The 19,474-nt window shown below is 36.9% G+C and overlaps 2 protein-coding genes across 3 annotated transcripts; one reads left to right on the top strand and one right to left on the bottom strand.

The window, feature by feature from the left end:
• Nucleotides 1-7,695: 7,695 nt before the first annotated feature.
• On the bottom strand, nt 7,696-12,726 carry LOC143188851 (uncharacterized). Of its 2 annotated transcripts, XM_076393328.1 has the most exons (7): nt 12,322-12,726; nt 12,082-12,247; nt 11,800-12,017; nt 11,563-11,727; nt 11,315-11,493; nt 11,108-11,226; nt 7,696-7,764 (listed from the first exon to the last, which is right to left on the bottom strand). In XM_076393328.1, the coding sequence occupies exons 1-7, from the start codon at nt 12,429-12,431 to the stop codon at nt 7,711-7,713; spliced, it is 1,011 nt and encodes a 336-aa protein (XP_076249443.1). In that variant the 5' UTR covers nt 12,432-12,726; the 3' UTR covers nt 7,696-7,710. The 2 variants fall into 2 exon arrangements, with proteins under 2 accessions (XP_076249443.1, XP_076249444.1); XM_076393329.1 differs by lacking the exon at nt 7,696-7,764 and having other exon boundaries at nt 9,712-11,226.
• Nucleotides 12,727-13,191: 465 nt separating this feature from the next.
• Nucleotides 13,192-14,704, top strand: LOC143189042 (WD repeat-containing protein 18). Its single transcript, XM_076393662.1, has one exon. It carries the CDS (start codon nt 13,308-13,310, stop codon nt 14,592-14,594), a length of 1,287 nt encoding a protein of 428 aa, XP_076249777.1. The 5' UTR covers nt 13,192-13,307; the 3' UTR covers nt 14,595-14,704.
• Nucleotides 14,705-19,474: the final 4,770 nt, after the last annotated feature.

The following is a 19,474-nucleotide window of genomic DNA, read 5'->3' as shown; positions in this document are numbered from 1 at the left end:
AATGTGTTACCGTAAAAAGAAAAAATATGCCGAAGAATACTTGAAAAATTGCGGACTAGACAAGAATACCTCCTTAAGTCATACACTTATACAGGGTGAGTCACGCAACTATATCACCTTTCGTGTGAATTATTTATTACATGAAAAAGTGTTTCAAGCAAATGTTGTTTGGTATCAAGAGTATGCTCCTGCCGATACCAAACAATTTTTGTTTGAAAACTATCTTCATGCAACAAATACTTCTGTGTACTTCTGTCTTCTTTAAATATTACCTACTTTATTTATTTAATTATTGAGAACTATTAATGAACTTCTATACTCAGAAAAACTAAGTTGTCTTTTATAATTTTTTGGATTCTTTAAACAAGATTGAAACGAATAAAATGTATAACTTTGCATAACATTGTAATCTAAATTTTGTTTGAAAAAAATATAAATATATTTCAATTTTTAAACAACCTTCAAAATCTTCAATCTCACAATGTTTTTTTCAAAATACATATCAGGTTGAATACTGTAATAAAAATAAGTTATATTTTTTGTAAAAATAATAAATGACAAAGTTAAAAACATTCTAGTAAATGAATATTGATAGTTCGGTGTTATAACATAGAAAAATACTCTAAAATTGACAATTTAAATAAATCTCTCTGTATTATTTGATTATTCTTCCCATAGTATAAACCGTGTGACGTATGACAGGCAATGGAATGATTAAATGTACCTACACAAAAACGATATTAAGCTACGAAAAAGTGAACAAAGTTGACCAACATCAAATCTAAAGCATCCTACCACGTTACAAACCTTAGGCCTCATCACCTGTCACAACTTCCCACTCAAAAACAATTTTTCTCATAACACAATATTCCCAAACTCTAACTTAATTAATAACTCACAGCTAACGAGCACCGTCAACCATTTCCCTGTCGTGCAACTTCGTTTTCACAAACTAAGAGAAAATCGAATTACGAAGTTAAACAATTTGAAAGAATTTCAAAGTAATAAACACAGTTCAAGAAATTCGCGACCAAAGTTTGCGCAATATTGCGCCATTCCTCCTCCAAAACACTTGTCGGTTTTGCAGGCACTACCTGATTCGGTCCTTGATTCGATGGCCCTCACAGGATTCTCCTGCTGCGCCTTTGCCGCTTTCGCGTCACGGCTGAGGGCTTTCTGGCCAGCCTTCTTCGACTTTTTCAAAGCCCTCTTCTCATCTTTCTTCAGCGTTGTCATCGTGCCAAACTCTCGGCAGTTCACCCCAACGATCGAACTTGGCGATAAAAAAGAATGGAATTCACTGAACCCTCGTTTGACCAGTTGACTGTGCCTCGTATCGCAAAAGGGTTGGCCACATTTCATCCGACGTCGCGAAACAAACGACCGTTTCACGTGTGACTCCAATCACGCGAAGCATTCAAAGCGGCGTGGATGAACCGTCAATAATAGCGGCGTTGTCGGGGTCGCGGCCGTATTAACCGGATAACGCGTTCGAGTGAACAATTAAATCGTTTCTGTTATTGCAAATTTCCATCGGCTTTCTCTGTCGCGGTGAACCTCGATGTTTCGCCGCGATTGTGCGGCATGGATCGATGGGGATGCGTTATGACTGATGGAGGCAATAGAATTGTCACCAGACACGCACTAAATTATCCAGCTGGAACTATCTAATTTTCTCCACTTTTCACGCGTTTTGTACTGTTCACGCAACGAAAATGCACCTTTGTCGCGTGTGTTAACTCAAACTGCGCACCTCTACCACTCAGTCTCGCGTTCTTCCGTGTCTGTCCTTGCGGTACGGGTTAACAACGTTTCAGCAATTTAACAACACGTGGATGTTTCCCAAAAGGGACAAACAGTGTTTGCAATCCATTGGCGCGGATATGGTGTTCTGGGAGAACCCTACGACTTGTAAATAACTTCGTTCCTCTTCTTGTAGCTCATTGGGGTGAGAGATTGTACACAGCAAAGGAATTTTGGTACAATGTGTTGAAGTGCTGTTGCATAATTTTTCCTCGAATCTTCAATTAATCTGGGAATTTGTTCCGATACGAATGATAAATCATCATGAGTGCTAATAATGAGTCAGCAATGTTTATAAATCGTGTATTATTGCCTTCGAAGCGACTGCATTGTGTTGCATCCGTAATTAATTAAGCTTGCAACAATAAATCGATATCGGTAGAAAGGGTGGGACATCGGAATTTATGGGTTATGCTGCTTTTGGGATATTTCGATTCAGTTTAAACTTTGTTCACACTCTCTGTCACGGTTACCCGTAAGAATCTATTTCTTTTTCCAACCGATATATTCACGGTAGATTGGTTGCATAATCTCGGCTAATCAGTCGTTTTCTTTTACATCCACTCGATTTCCTCTTGTTTGCTTTTATTAGAGTTTTAAAGAACTCCCACGGTCACGCGTTGCAACTTTAAGCGCACTTAAGCTGTATCAGCGTACTGTTTTTCCTTATCGTGTTTTCTTCGTTATCGTTGCGACATGAATTAACCATATCCGACTTATCGCGCGGAGAATCGCAAGTTTTTCCTTGGCGTGAAACCGCGACACCTCGTGTATCCTATGAATTTCTTTACTAAAAAATGTCAGTCTGTCCCAAGATCGACGATTCCGGACCTCAAGCCGCGGATCGATGCCTCTATCCTATGTTGCACCGTTAACTTGCTCAACCGTTGAAACTGTGAAACATTATTCGAGCAAATTTTTACTTGACGCGCATTTTAAGCGGAAAATGCAGTTACAGCGAAACGCTAACATATTTATAGTCACGCTCCGTTATCGGCAATTAAGGCTATCGCGAAGGTAAGAGCGTATCGTGGCATTATCGTCGATTTGCTAGGAACGTAACGAGCAATAACGTGTTTGCACCTTGATAGTGCCGTAAATGTACAGGAGTTAACGGATTTAAGACGATCTTGGCTTTGACACTGAAACTACCCCCCGTTCTCGACGCTCGAGGACGATGACACTAAATTAAGAGGGAAGTAGCTGCTATCGATCTCTCATTGGCCAGAAATCAAGGAGATTAGAAGCTAGATGACGGGATAATTGTTCGATCGATCGAGGCAGGATTCGTGTTTTCGACTATCAGGTGTTCCCGATTTTGGTCTCGAAATTCGCAACGGTTAAATCGATGCACCGCGCTCCACATAACACGTTGCCACGTTCGTGAATGCGCCGATAAGGTTCGCTCAAGGTGGCGCCGGAGTTCACTTGATTAGAGCACCGAGGTGGAATCTTGAAAACTATCGCTGATAAACCGTACGAAATATATGTGCCCAGCGGCTAGGTGGAGGGGGGTCATTAAAGAAGAATTAACTACCACATTTTCTGGCTTTGTATTTACGAGCGCGTGACGCAATCCCTAACCATTTACAGGTGTTAAAATGTTTCAAACGAACCGCTCAGATGTTTCCAACGATTAACTTTTCACAGACGGTTTCGAAATTATCTGTGCTACCTAGGAGGTTCCTACTTCATTACTGATAATGCACGGAACCGTTCTTTGCCTCTTAGAAACGCGATACAGTATGATGTTGCAAGTCTTGGTGTATGGTTTCATTCGCCTGGGGAAGAAATAATCTTTCTAAAGATTTAAATAACTAGAGGTAGCATAAAATCGACCAAAGATGGTACAAAAATCCATTAACTGTCGAAAATACATTTACTGCACTAGAAGGTTTCTACTTCGTTACTAATAATGCAGGAAAACGTCTTCGTCTGACAAATTTGCATGTATAATTTCATTCTAATAGAAAATATACATACTGTACCTACATCAAACATACATACAGTTTGTAAAAATTTCATAAACTACAGGTAGCGTAGAATAAACGACAGTATACCAATATCGATTACACAGTAATCGCACCAAAGGCGTTACAAAGATTCACTAACTGCCTCAGGGGGCCAACAGATTGCACCATTCCATTCCACTATCAATATGCACTGGATTTCCGCGCAACGAGTTTATCTCTGCGTTCCCCAGCTGGAGTACAAAGAGATCTCAATCGTTCGCCGCACAAAGCCCAGTCATCATGTAGGACAGAAGGACTGATTACAAATGTGCCCAGTCGATGACCCCTCGCACGTCCACCGCAAACGGAGGAATTGGGAAGCGGATGGGCTTGCTGGGCCTGCTACAGGGTCCACTTATCGAATACGTCACGCTTTCGTGTGGCTTATCGGCGCGATAAGACTCTCTGTTCAGTGCACACGCGAAATTGCTGGCGAATTCACGATAAAAGTATCGGTTCACTTGCGCCCACTCCTCCCAGCAATTCGGCGCGACTTTCGCGAGACACTGGATCCAGCTGGATCCCAACGGGACAAGATCGCGATAGCACGACCTTATCGAGGCGTCACACCGGTAACTTCTGCCGATAACGAGCCGCCACGGTGCGTAACGCGAGCGCGGAAATCGCGAACGCGCGTAACTAAGAAATTAAGGGGACAGGTGAGACGAGGTAAGCGTTTTGCCCGCAACACTGGAGAGGGGGAACGAGCGGGAAGGAGACTAACAGCTGTTTGAGAGAATGAAACACACAATCGGGAAAGAAACTGCCGATCGGCTAAGGAAAAATGTGGTTGTATCAGTGGTACTCAATCGCGATGAACTTACTTGTTGATTTTGTATATGAAGAATATTTTATAGCGAGAATTAGCAAATAGAAATGTTCTCAAGAAAAGGCTTCGAAAGTACAAAATATGTATAGCAAAGTACTTTTGGCTGACATGTTTTGTATTCCAGTAGATGTAATGCAATCAATTAAAGCTTGTTTACTCTTGCCTAAATTGCGTGTTTAGTGAAGTAACTTTTATTTTTTTAATTTTAGATAGAATTCTAAACTTTTAGCCAACTTAACTGTTCGTGTCCTTTTTTTGCAAAGCTCTGTTTCCAAGAAAATCAATTTTGAAGGCTACTATTTTCTAAGGACAAAGCTCTATGTGAAAGTGAATACTTAATGTTCTTTTTTTTCCTTTTATGAAATCACGCCGATATGGAAACTGTATCAATTATGTAGGATCAGTGACCCACGGACCATTAGAACGCCTTAATGGTCATGAAGGACATTCACGAATACCTGAAACCGTGTTATGAAATGTTATGGAACTAATGTAGCTACGAAACGGCCGTAAACTGTTGTCGTTTTATTAACGGCGGCAGAGAAACTCGCTGGCGCATTCGACATTCAAGGGCCGTGAAATAACCTTTGTTATATATCACCAGACGAATTTTATAACCGTTGTTTCACGACGAAGTACAGAAATTGATAGTTTATGAGAGCTTCAAATCTCATAAAGGATGTTAATTGAAAATAAACCGCTGTTTAGTGCCGTTCCGATTAATACTTTGACTTGCTGATCGTTTCACCTTCGCAAAGCGTGAGCGTAGTAACGATGCAAAGGAGAAAGTAATTTCAGTAACAGTAATAACTTAATTACTGTTTACGTGGAAAACGAAACATATTGAATTAAATAAGCGTTGCAGACTGATAATTCTAGCGTCTCTCCTTAAAATCACTATCTTTCCATGAAGAAGATCTTCAATAAATAATTAATCTCTATCCACATACTTCCCGCGAATTAACAAGGTATCCTCAGAAACCAGAGATAACTGCTCATAATAATCGTTCCAAACTAGACGCGCCAGATTTCACATGAATCACAAAAGGTACCGCAAATTAACTACTAAATGTGAATAATTAAATAGTCATATAATTAATATTATCACTCAACTCCATTCAATTATATAATAATATTTAAAACACAATGATGAATAACTAAATTGCAATTAACTCCTATTAAATAAATGAATACGTAAGTCATCGCCGCAAATATAATTCATCCCAAATGTGGGAGGCTAAAGTTTACCAAAATGAGAAATCGTATATCTATGCTGAATTTCATCTTTTTTACGATCACTGCATCGCACATCAATGTGCATCATTACGAAACGAAATAAAGTTTACGACACCAGTATCACGCCGAAAATCCAGCTGTTCACGAACTATACAACGCATCTCTTGGTACACGTGCGAAAATGTCGATAGGAATTGTCTATTTCTAGGTCGCGAAAGTAAGCGGATCGATACGGCCCTCTGTAAGGGAAGACCATGCGGACTTGCGGTACGACTTTTGTCAGAAAGATGCGTGTGCCTCCTGATCCATGACATCCGACGTGGATTCGACCTCGCGGTAGGGACAGCTCGCATTATATTTCCATTTGAATGCCAAATCGGGCGAGCAACTCGAGCCGCCTACTAGGCAAGTTTCGTCGTTTCCTTGACATCCTTAGCCAGTTAAGGACTTGCTCAGGTGTCAGCCATAGAGTCTAAACGCATGAATCGCCGTTCCTCCGAACCGTTCTCGCGAATCGATAAACGTTTAACCTGAATCTATTCTGTTTGCTATTGTAGCTATGCTGATTCTGCAGCACTTGCTCGATCCTACGCGATTTTTTCATTGACAGCAGCCTAGAGCTGACCGACGGTTGCATTGTGCAATCAATGGCACAGCGTTCCCGCGCTATAGATTCAGAGTTTTCTAAGTACGAGTTTGCAGCGGCGGACATGCTTGTAAAAGCAATTCATGTGCTAGTGGCTCACTTTTGTCTAGTTGAAGGTAGTAGAAGTGAGAGTCCATGAAAGGGTGAACCATTTGTTCCAAATAATTCCAAGATCTGGCGCGCACTGTTACAAATTAATGGCAGGGGAATACTGAATACTGGTGTAAGTTCTAACTTTAAGCTCTTGTTCCTGTTTAACCAGGACAGAAGTGTAGCGTGGTATGCAAATACCCGTGGTTATAAAGCAGAACGGTGTAATTCAGATTTGAAAAAAATCTGTGTCTCAATTGAGGTTTATAAGGTAAGAATAATAACCTGGGTTAGGTTTAAACAATAAATTCGCTGGACCTCGCTTTCACCCTACTCTTTCTCTCTCTATGAATGTATATCTATGTAAAATTACCTTTGTTGTACGCAAAAATTAATGGAATAAAAGCATGACAATAATGTACTTTTAAAAGATTAGATTCTACTGGGATTGTTTCTTTAAACTATTAGATTATAATAAAATACAAATACATCGTCTAGAATTAAGATTTAGAACTTCAGATATGAATTTCCCGAAAATAAAAATATTTTATTTGCATTATTTTGCCTTATGATCACGGATACATACATCGTGATACATAAAATATTCAAATTTCGATAAATAAAGGCTGCCTAATAGATACTATATAATAAAAATATTTTCAAATATTAAATAAGTGCCTAAAAAATAAAGTCTGCGTCTAAATTCTGAATGTTTCACCAGCTGTGAAGATAGTCCGTCGAAACAAGCGAAAAAGAGCACAAAATTGGTGGCGCATTGTGTGAACAGATTTGAATGCTGCCACACGAACCGGTGGAACCGGCGCAATTTAGCCACGTCTTTATTACGTCAACAACCTACTTTAGAAATCTGTTGAATTTCATGAAATAAAATTAAATTCACAATATTCAGCGCTCAAACAAGTACGAGAGGTACATTAATTGGTGTGGCGTTGCTATTGTGTTGTTGACAGAATTCAGTAATTAAGGACGCGATTGAATAGACGGTACTTACTCACCTCACATGGAGAGGTAATTGCCAGTAGCTCCCAATTTTCACGAAAATTTAGCGTAAACCATGGTTCAAAAGGCAAATTTCATCTTTGGAGAGCGAAAGATTTTTCGACACATTTTAAACCGATGTTTGACACCTAAACAATAGAAAGTACCAGTTATGTAGTCAGATTAAGTAGAAGTTTGTTGAAAACGAAGCAAATGAGGAACAGTGAAAAGAAAGTTAAAAAAATTAAATCTAACTTTGAAAGTGAAAGGTATTCGATTATGAATACATAATTCATGATCAATTAGTTTCGAAAGTTGTAATTACACATGAAAAAGTTCTCTTTGTAATAAGAATTTGCGCAGATCGTAAAAATATATTTTATATAATTCCACATTTACGAAGAAAATATTTCATACCCGAGTTGCACACACATAGGTTTTTCATAAAATCCAGATGAAGGAAAATTCTATTCCTTCGACGCCAAAAAATTATAAAACGGAAAATTTATCACTATTAAACAGCCCTCTGATAATATCGATTGTTCCATTATAGTTCACTGGTGAAATAATAATTGCCCTTTGATCGATACATTCACGAGAATTTAGTCAAGCAAATTGCTTTCAAAGCCCGTGAACCCGCGATGTTTTTGGGAAGACTGTAACCGACCGCGTGGCGGAACACCTGACACAGGGTGGTACATTCATCCCCTCCAGCTGAACAACACCAATCCACCCTCACTATCCGCAGCAACGCGATTCCATACCCCCTCCCATATTAGACTTTCAGCCGTCTTACTTTGTTAAGTTACGCTCAACGCAATTTAAGCTGCGTATTTGTGGAAACATCTAAGAAAAAGCTGTTGTTTCAAGAAACGCCAAACGCAAAGACAAAAAAGTTATCGCGCATCAGATAGCTATGAGAAAAAAATTAAAATAAAACATAATTCAAATGTTTACAGTTTGTACCGAATAATGAACAATAAAAAATATAGTTAAAAGTTTCAACATTTAAGAAAATGAAAAAAAAAATAATTCTTGTTTAAAAGTCTTTAGAAATGGCGGGATATTTTGGCGCCAAATTCAAAAATCGATACTGACAAATTGTAGCTTACAAAATTTGTAATACCATATCTTCCTGTCAATGTGCTTTGCTGATCTATGTTACTATTTTACGTATGAGTATGAATTAATAATATAAACATAATACGTCGCAATCGAAATTACAAATAAATTACTAATTACTTAATGAAATGTAGTAGAAGCTCAGAAAACATCAAGGAAAAATTTCCATTTTTCTTAGCAACATTTCAGTCTATTTGTAAAAACTAAATTTGAGTTCAGACAGTTCTTGAATACCTATATTAATTTTTTTCGAAACAAAGTATGGATAGAAAGATTTCTACATTTTCGATACAATTTTCCATCAGGATTTTCCTTCAGTCGATGTTTATCATATGCTACGGCTACAGACAAGTATACAGGATACATAAACCTGAAATTTAATAGTTTTTCGTATCTTACATTCTGAAATACCGACTTCTCGAAAAAACTAGTGGTTTTTGAGCGCCCTCTGTGATTTTCGACAAGTGGATACAGGAAACGGACTGTTTTCATCCCTAGTGCTGGTAATGCGAGCAAACGAGAAAATGTTCCTACCATACCATCAATATATAAGGTATCCTACTAAATTATTTTCCTTATTCATCCCTATAATTTCAAGTAATGAGCGAAAATGCTATTTACAAAAGATATGTTGTTACAAAAAACTTATACCAGTCTGTGAAATAGGTTTGACACAGGTATTGGTCGACATAAGTCGATACAATGAATGTGGAATTATTCTGAAATTCAAATATTATGAAGAAAGCAAGTTGCAATTTGATACTCTACTGTTCTACCTTTTCTTTACTTTTCTTTACACATTCTTTTGAAACACATTTCCAAAACGATTAACTTTTAAATTGCTTTGTAAATATGTAGCAGAAAGAGCTTTTTTTAAATAAATATCAAGATTGAGAAATTTAATTTAATCGATCTAACTTATAGTTTGGATCAATTAAATGAACTTTATTTAATTAGAAGTCATGGCACAGGCGAAAAAAAACATTGTATTAATGATTATAGTTTTGAATTTAAACTAAAGAGACAAGTTGTATACGTATGGAGTATTTATAACGTGTATTAATGTGTAATATTATATTACTAATATACTAGTAATAAAGAATATTGCACAAATTACACGAATATTGCTACTCTAATATTTATTTTGACTTGCATTACTAATACTGTCATTACTAACATTATGATTGTACATCTGAATTTGTTGATATGTATATATTACTTTTCATAAATTTGACACAAAATATTTACCTTGATTATGCATATTATATTTTACTGTTATTAATTCACGAATAAAAATCATAAGTACAACTCACTCGGCACATTATACGGAAGAAACACTGTGTACTCACATCTGTTATACGTCGTTTCTATTAAAAATTACTTCTTTCATTCCGTGTTATTATACAGTGAAAGTATCTAGTCTCGGACCTGAGAACACAATGATTACTGCTATTGCAACGATTTCGTATTTGAAATCTATCGCGTGCCATAGGTGGCGCTGATATCAATACGCAAAATGGCACGTATATTTTATATTCATAGATAGAACGTTGGTGTTTTTCAGAATTCATATTTTTATCGTTACAAATTACAAAACGGTGCATAATTTTTATATACAGACAAAAAGATGGTTATGACGTTATAATGTGCTTCTTCAATTAGAAATATGCATCCTACGCATAGCATTACAATATTACAACGCTCCACTGACATGTCATACCATTTTCATCACGAATACGCAAAGGCACTTCATAAACCAGCTAATAATAGTGAATTTCACACACGTTAGATATCTATAATGTCTATATTAATTTTCCCAAATTATTTACTAGAACATAATACCGTTCCTCATTCATCGTCAATGTACGTAGAAATTGACTTTCATGTAATACCATGAAAATTCAAATACGAAATATAAAACATATATTTCAACATCCTTTCATATTACCGTTGATTGCACAATGCTGGAAAAAACTTAACTATTCGATACTTTTGTTACATTTGTTATAAAACGGAGTTATGAAATTGTATACTATAACATAGATAAAACACATGACAAGTAATTATTCGATACATTAGCACCACAGTAAGCGACTTATTACTTTAAAAATGCGGTACAAATATAAACTGCTTAGTTATCATAGCATACTTTATGGTATTAAAAATACCTTTCTTTAACTGGCTCATAAACATTCCATTTCTGAATGTTACTTTACATATTTTGTTATAAATTCATTATCATAAGTTTATCACTCTAACTTTTCACAGCAATATTTTCTGACATTTGACACATTTGTCTCACAAATGTCGTCACTTATCAAAGTATGACTCAAATGAAATATATACATTTCAATTGAAGAAATCAGCTACCTCTGCTAGCTCTCTGTCCCGAGCTTGCTGGTGTGCCCAACGTTCCTCTGCAAGCTTATCACTTAATCCCCATTTTTCATGATAGATACGTTTTCCACAAGTTGGACATTTTTTACCCCCTGTAATACAACATATAATTCATTAATACAGTGTCACTGGAATAAAAAGTAACACGAATAAAATAACTTTAAGAATATTATCTCTTACCATGGAATGGGGGAGTCTTCATGTATGTCACAAGACATTGTAAATGAAACAGATGCCCGCAGTAAAGTCTTTCTACGTGCATGTCTGCATTCTCGTTCATCTCTGCTTCTTCTGGATTTGCTGGTAGACATGCTCGTTTGCATGCCTGACACTGTTCTCGTGGTAAAGTTTTCACAGATCTAAATAAGACAAGATGCATGTAAACGGATATAATATGATATGAGAAATATGAATACAAATTGAAGTACCTTATGAGAAAGGAGATGACAATGTTTAGGGATGGTGATGGTATAAATGGGGTTTGTTGTTTCTTCTTCAATGGTGGTTCTACACATTTCCTACCTAACTCCTTACCTTGACCCACAAGGTAACGAGTAAGTACTGGAGGGAAGTTTGTACTTGCATCTTCTAATCTAAAAGCAACAAAGATTTATGTTTAGTTTCATCACACAGAATAATATACATAAATGTAAATTGACACATACTTTATACAAACATTTGGATAATTATCTGGTACTTCAATTTTTGCCTTGAAATAATACAACCCTTGGTAAACTTTCAGCCCGATACTTGAATATTTCTGTTTCAGCTTTAACTCATCATCATTTTCTAAAATCTTCTTTATGGCAGAGATTTCATCGTAACAGCAAATCAAAGGATTCTCATCAATGAAATTACGGATTAATTTCAGAATTGGGAGAATCTAAAAACACAAGATCTGTATATCCATACATTTTTCGCACAGAAAACAATAACAAAATGTTTACTTGTGCTTTGCCTAATAGTTTTTTGCATTCTTTCTCACACACTTCTGCTAGACCATCCAGTAACTTAGAAGACAAAGATTTACTTTTTAACTCGATCAGCAATGGTGTACGAGGATAATCCTGTGAGAATTGAATGCACGCAATAATTGTTTTGAACTTTGTCCTCCTACAAATATAAAAACCCAAATAATTAACAAAACATGCTTAATTAATACGAATGCTGATAGAAAAGCAGCTTACGTTATTTCCACTCGCACCATTGTGCGTACACAGGACACGAGACGGCTACCATCGACGACATTCTGACAGAGTTTTGATACTTCTTGCAATTCATCATCGATAAAGCCCATGAGAAAATTCCAAAAAATTTGTTTTCACGACCTACACTAATCGGTTATGTTAACAAAACGTACCGGAATATTGGAAAGGATACCACAACATAACCAAGCTGGTCAGAAGGAAAATGTAGATTCCCACAATATTAGAATTATGTCATGCGATCACGATCAAGGTCAACCAAAGATTTTGAATGCCTAATACTTATCTGGATGCATCTATGACATTGCATTTCTTGTGACTTTAAAAATGCAACATATGTTAATTAATGAAATTCAAAATAATAATAAGGTAGTAAGAGTTTGTTAAATTTACTTATAAAGCTTTAGTTCTTGTAAAAAGACAAATTTTCTATAGTATAGATGCAAATATATTATCTTTCTGACCAATCACATGCTATCAAAGATGCTTAGGGTTGGTCCTGCCTTCTTTAAAGCACATAGGATTGGTCAGGTTTGTGATGCATTCATGAGAGCTGATATTTTTTTTAAAGTATTTGCATAGATAATATAAAACATAGATCAGTGTTTGTATGTGCATACATTAGCTACACAATGCACGAACAAAAAACATTTTTGTGACTAAAATGACTTACTTTTCACACAGTTATTGTATACTAACTATTAATTTTACATGATACTTGAGTATTTTGTAAAACTACCTAATAATTACACATTTTTTATTCTATTTGTCAAATTATTAATATTCATGTGCCTTTCTAGTACTCTCATACTCTATGGTCAAAACTTAACCTAATGTGATACACGTGTTTACGGGAAATTTGAAAGCAAAGTAGTACACAAGACCGAGATCGTAGAAGTAAATCAACAAAATCATGCGAAAACCAAGGCAATCATAGTTATCTTTCCTAGTGCATCAAAAACTCGAACATGTCACGAATCTCCGATACAAAGGAAGTGATATTAACCAGTGACAGTACCGGTGAGCATTGGAGTGCCGCAGCGTGGGACCCTCGAACAGGTTCAATACTGTCTACCTATAAAAATGCAGGTGCTCTGGCTCCTAAAACTCTCCAATTCCTTAGCGACAGTTATATCATCGGTGCCGACCTGACGAAGTCACGAATCCACGTTTGGTCGCTAAACAATCCAAACCCCGTTCCTAACCTAAGACTAACGACACCAGGCAAAGTGACCGCTTTAAGTTGCACCCCAAATGGTGCATACATCGTTGCAGCAATCTCCGAAAAATTATTCTGCTGGCAAGTGTGTAACGGACGATTGCTCGGCAATTTGTCGCAGCATTATCAAACAGTGACCTGTTTGTCGTTCAGCAAAGACGGCTCGATCTTCGCCAGTGGCGCCGAGGACGGTTTGGTGTTCGTTTGGTCTTTATACCGCGTTCTAAACGATGAAAGATGCAGCCCTTTGCACTGCTTCTCTCACCACACTCTGCCAGTCAAAGACCTGCAATTTGGGCATGCTGGTGCCCGAGGAAGACTGTGCTCAGTGGCCCTGGATCGCACATGCAACATCTACGAGCCAGCCAGTGGACTGTTGCTGCTCACCCTCGTGTTCGACGTGCCCCTTACGTCCGTTTGCATGAACGCGCGCGACAGTGATCTATTCGTGGGCTGCACCAACGGTAACATCTATCGATTCAACCTGCACGAGCCGCCTCGTGGAATCGAGCACCACGTGCAGGTTAGGAAAGATGGGACCGCTGAAAGCGTTGCAGTTTTCCAGGGGCACAAATCGACGATCGTGTCGATGTCGATATCGATCGACTGTCGGTACTTGCTCTCGGGCTCGATCAGCGGAGAGGTTCATGTTTGGGACATAGCCAGCCGTCAAGTGCTTCGGACGATCGATCATAAAGGGCCAATCACTGCGGCGTTTTTCGGGAAGTACTACGAGAACTTCCGGGTAAACGACCTTAAGCCTCGTCTACAAGTGTCCAGTTTGCAGAGGATATCGGATGACACCGATGGAAAGGAGAGCACCATTGAGATGATCATGCGGGACCGAAACCCCATGGATGTCCTGAATTTCGACGATTACGCGGAACACGGAGGTGATTCTCAAGTATCTGAGAGTCTGTCCTCGAGTAAGCTCCTTGAGATGAGGCAGGAAATTGAGAGGCTGAAGAAGATCAACGCTGCTATTTATCAGTATAGCGTTAAACGTATTTTGGACAAGTCGGATGACGACCGATGAGACGGAAATTGGAGCTCGCGGGCAGCGTATTTTTAAATGAGTTACTTGAACACCTTTTGTATAAAAACTGACTTTAATAAAGAGTACTTGTTGTTATTCTTGCTGTATAGTGGAAATTGTAACTGTTTTTCCTTACCTTACCTTTTTTATACAGATGTCTGTGGTTGTAAGGCAAAATGACCTAAGTTACCTGTTTTTGTGTTCGAGATGCTAACGTTTAAAGTTTTCAATTTTAATACCGCTTTAGGGACTTGTTTCTTCTTAAACTCTTATTTTTAAGTGAAAAAGTTCTTCTAATGTTCTTTCTTTTCTCTGACAATTTAAATGCTATATTGTAGATTTTAATTAAAGTTTCGACTCGAATTTTTTTTAAATTTGTTATAGGTCGTTTTACCTTATAATCATAGATATATTTGTAGTAATAATAGTGTTGTGTATTAAAAAGCTCGTTTTAAAATGGATTTCAAATTAAAGTAGTTTTATAGATAATTTGAATACGGTTGGAACATGTATGTATATATGAACTGTGCAATCTGCGTTACATGTGCTAAAAAGCAAGTCAAAGTACTTTCAAATATTCCTGCCGCTGTTTGGTATGTAAAGTATGCAATAGAGCTGAGTTTTTAATATCCTTCACATTACTTATGTATACGTAAAAAGGTAAATCAGTGATATGAAATTCCCTGATTTAAAATTAGTTCAAATCATAAAGTTCCAGCCTATTAGTTCTTTAAAATAAAATAAACCGAGAGTGAAATATAGGAATTCTATTATTACATGAAATGTATCGGCAAATATGTACTGCCAACTTTTTCTACTGAAAATGATAAAATTATTGAATTTTTCGAAAAACATGAGCCTTTTCATAATTTCAGGAAAAAGTTATATCTTCACCAGTTAGCTATTACCTAGATCCTCTACTATTAAGGAATAACTAGCAATAAAAAGGCGGACGTTAACCCTAAAGAAGCATTAACATTTCTACTAAAGGAAGTAGTCGTTCTAATCCCGTTTCAAGATCTCATGAGTAACATAAAAATGATCATAAAAGATGAAGGGAACAAGATTTGAATCAAAATTAAAGGAACCATTAAAAACTCGATTTTACAAGGACAAATACGTATATATACATATATTATGAATACCGATAGTGGTACTGCAACACAAGATGAGTTAAAGTCTACGATTAAATTTCTAGAAGACATAAACATTTACCTTAAAATTAAATTTCAGTGACATAGAGTTGGCTACAAAAGAATCGGAACATATTGTTTCATAATACGTTTTAATTACATAATTGTATAATAAATTTCTGGTAGTGTTTTATATTTATAGAATTTATATTAACACATTGTTGTTGAGAGACGTGGGTCGGTATTTTTCATTTTTAGAATGTTTAAGACGGGAGGTACGAATCGACGTTTTTCATTCTTAATGAAATACTTACACCGTTTTCAGTAGGTGCGTGCATATTTTACATTTTCTGAAAAAAGGGTGATTATAGACACAAAAGTAATACGAAAAGAAAGAATAATAAAAATGCCTTTGAAACCTCGTTTCAGAGTTATTAATTGTTGAGAAAACTCTTGAAATGAAATGTGTCTGACTTGGGTTATTCTACTGACTACGCTGCGTCTGACTTGGCCGCTAGTTACTGTACGTCGACAGTGGAATAAGTTCCAAGTCAGACACATTTCATGCATATTTTAGACGTTTCCTCAATAATTAATAATTCTGCAATAAAGCCTTAATTTAATAATTCTGCAATAAAGTCGTACTCTTAATTTTCATCCTATTTTGTAATGTTATTTTACCCTTGAATTTTCTGACATCTGTTATCAAACACTATATACATCAAATACTTTTAGTATATTAGGAAATTGGTTGCACAATTTCATTGGAGTTTAATATCGCAGAGATAAAATAAATAACAAAAAGGCTGAACTGTAATATAGAATATATAAAATTTAAATCAATCTGTTAAATAGCTTCGTTTTCTGAAGAAAATATGCTAAATTGAAAAATTCTGTATTATACTTCTGATTATTTGAATCATTAATAAATGAATAAATTGTGATATTTAAGCCATTAACGACGGGTAATTTTTGCTATACTTTTCGTGTAAGAGGAGAGATTTTGATAATGTAACTAGTTAAACACTTGTTTCAAATAAAACATTCTCGTTTCTCGTTGGCAACGCATAATTTTATAGGAAGGATTCTCGTTTCCCACAGTAAATGTGTTAACATGTCTTCTTCATTCGTAGTAACAATCTTATTTTCTTTGAATAGTGTACATATTAATTCATTTTAACACATTCCGTGTTTATCTAAACCCCTTTTTTATTCATCCTCTTCTATTCAAAGTGGTAGTAAAATGAATTCATATTAAATGTTTACTCCTTTTAATTATTCTTTTGAAAATTGTCCTACATTTATGAAATGAATCAGATCAGTAAGGTTTTTGATTCTTTTACATTTATTGAATACTCTTTTGATTTCTTCTATAATCTTTTTACTTCTCTAAAAGGCATGAAAGAAATGTTATGATTCAACAGTTTTGCACGCCACTGGATCGTGAAACATATAGAATTCCGTCGCTAATGACCTAAAAGTCGGTCCGACATTAAGTCTACAGACAGAAAAAGAACTATAGACAACAGGTATCTATATACAGAGCTGGTAATTGGTAAAACAAATTCTAAAAATACATGCTCATAGTATTTCTTAATTAAGCTCCGAACAATGTTTTACGTTAAAATATTTCGCGTCGTATTTCGTGACGGGTTACAGCTTCATCTTTCCCTTCCTCCGCTAATATCGTAAAACATACCGTGATTTCGGTCAACATAGAAGAGAAGAATGGGATTAATTATTCGTGGAGCATTAGTCACGATCATAATTTCCACGTTGTGTAATTTTACATTGCCGGATCATGGGTTTCCATCGTATTTTTCACCTTGCCCTAGCAGCCTCATAAACAGCCCCGCTCGTATTTCACCCAAGCTCGTAATTACCTTAAAAAACTGGAATCTCGAAATGGTGATCCTTTGAACGATTAATCCTCTCCGATCGATAGAGTATTTTAGCGCGAAAGAGAAACACCCGATTAAAATAATTTCCATCGAAACGATTCCACGAGAATGGTATGCTTTTATCGCGACTCGACGCTCGTAATACGATCCAATATTGCCCTAGAAATCCAAATTCATACGGGGTGGAAGTTCTCTGCTGCAAAAAGGGCATCTGGCCCGTATCATCTCGACAGAAATTCACTTAGTAGAAGGGGTAGGTTCAGAGGGGAAAAAAAGAAAATAGTCGGGCATTCCTTTGTCACGAATTTGTTTCATAACGTGCTTACAAGCTTCCGCGAGTTATGGGATTCTCTGGCAACTTCAACGGAACTTTTTCATTGTGTCTAACACAATGATTTGCGGGGTTCCGAGAGCTCTCGGGGGCGGAAGAACCAAGATGGCGCTTAAGTAACGCACCAGTTGCGAGAAAGCGAGCAGGAAAGGCGAGCAAACCAGCTTTTCTGCCGGTTAACGAGAACCAAAGGTCTCCACTTTCGAGAACGCTCGTCGCGCGAATCCTCGCCATCGCTCAAGCGTCATGCAGCAAGCTACGGCGAATCGGCGAAAATTTTCGTCGACGAGCGACGCTAACGAAGTCAATGCGATACAAGGAAGTTAATATTGTTTCAAGCGTAGTCTCTCAACACACCTCGCGCAAGTCTTCCGTCTAATACGTTCTTCTAAAGTAAACACGTGTCCTGCCCGTTCACTTAATTAAAACGTAACGCTGAATGATTGATCTTAAGCGTTAAATATGGCGCGTATCAACGCGTCCTCCTCCCCTGCCCCCCGTTTCGTATTCAAATGAGGTAGGAAGAGGCACAGGCGACGATATCGAGCGCGCGAATGAATGCAAATGAAGCGTTTACGAAAGTGCGTCCTGCATGGCTGGATTAAATTAGGCCTAAGACACGAGATAGAAAAGTTTGCATGGGAATCGCTCTGCTGATGGGAATTGATGCCCAACGCGGTCCGTAGCTGAGTCCTACGCTCGTTTTTCCCTGAGAGTGTCGCTCGTTGCATATTGATCGACCGTTTTTATATTTTTATTATGCGATACTCGAGGAATCAGCGGATATCGATGTCGGCGATAACGAATCGGAAAAATATTGTTTCGCATCAAAGTGACTCGAACAGAACGGTACATGAACGAAATCGATACCCGTTTGAAGTCTCTACAGAGGTATTTGCATTTTCGTCGTTCACGAGAGGAGGTAATTGATCATTTTCGCAGATATGATTCTGGGAATTGTTTAGCGGTGGTAAGTACGCCACAGTGGTTAGCTGATTTCAAAGCAAGAGAACAGGAGAAACTAAGATTTGGGTGATGTAGGAACTTAGCGAAACTTCTCGTTTGGTCCACCTGTTGTGAACTTTGATAGATAGTTTACGAATTGCTAGTTGGCTGACACTGCAGTGTTTGGACCTATCTAGAGTAGAAAATCGAACAGATTGGGAATGGAACATTGTAGGACGCAAATTGAACTCTTTATTTTGTTTGTTTCTTGCAAAAATTGGAATATTTCACAAAACAAAAATTTTTGAAGGACTCGTATAATTTTTTTGAGACAAAATTTTCTTATTGATGAACTTGATAATATTTCAGTAGACATTGTAAAATAGTACTGCTTCAAATATTGTTCCATTAGTTTCGAAGACAATAATAAGGTGAACAATACAATAAAAGTTATGTGATTATTTTGTAATAACCAAAGAAACTTGCTTTTAATCTTCTGTTTGAAACTCAAATTTTTTGATTCCTTAAATATATTTGAAACTTCTATGTTTGTTAATCTCCTTGTATTCT

Source organism: Calliopsis andreniformis, chromosome 3 (assembly GCF_051401765.1).
Source record: "Calliopsis andreniformis isolate RMS-2024a chromosome 3, iyCalAndr_principal, whole genome shotgun sequence".
Taxonomy (NCBI): Eukaryota; Metazoa; Arthropoda; class Insecta; order Hymenoptera; family Andrenidae; genus Calliopsis; species Calliopsis andreniformis.
Note: the sequence above shows the minus strand (reverse complement) of the source record. Positions and strands in the feature narration are given on the sequence as shown.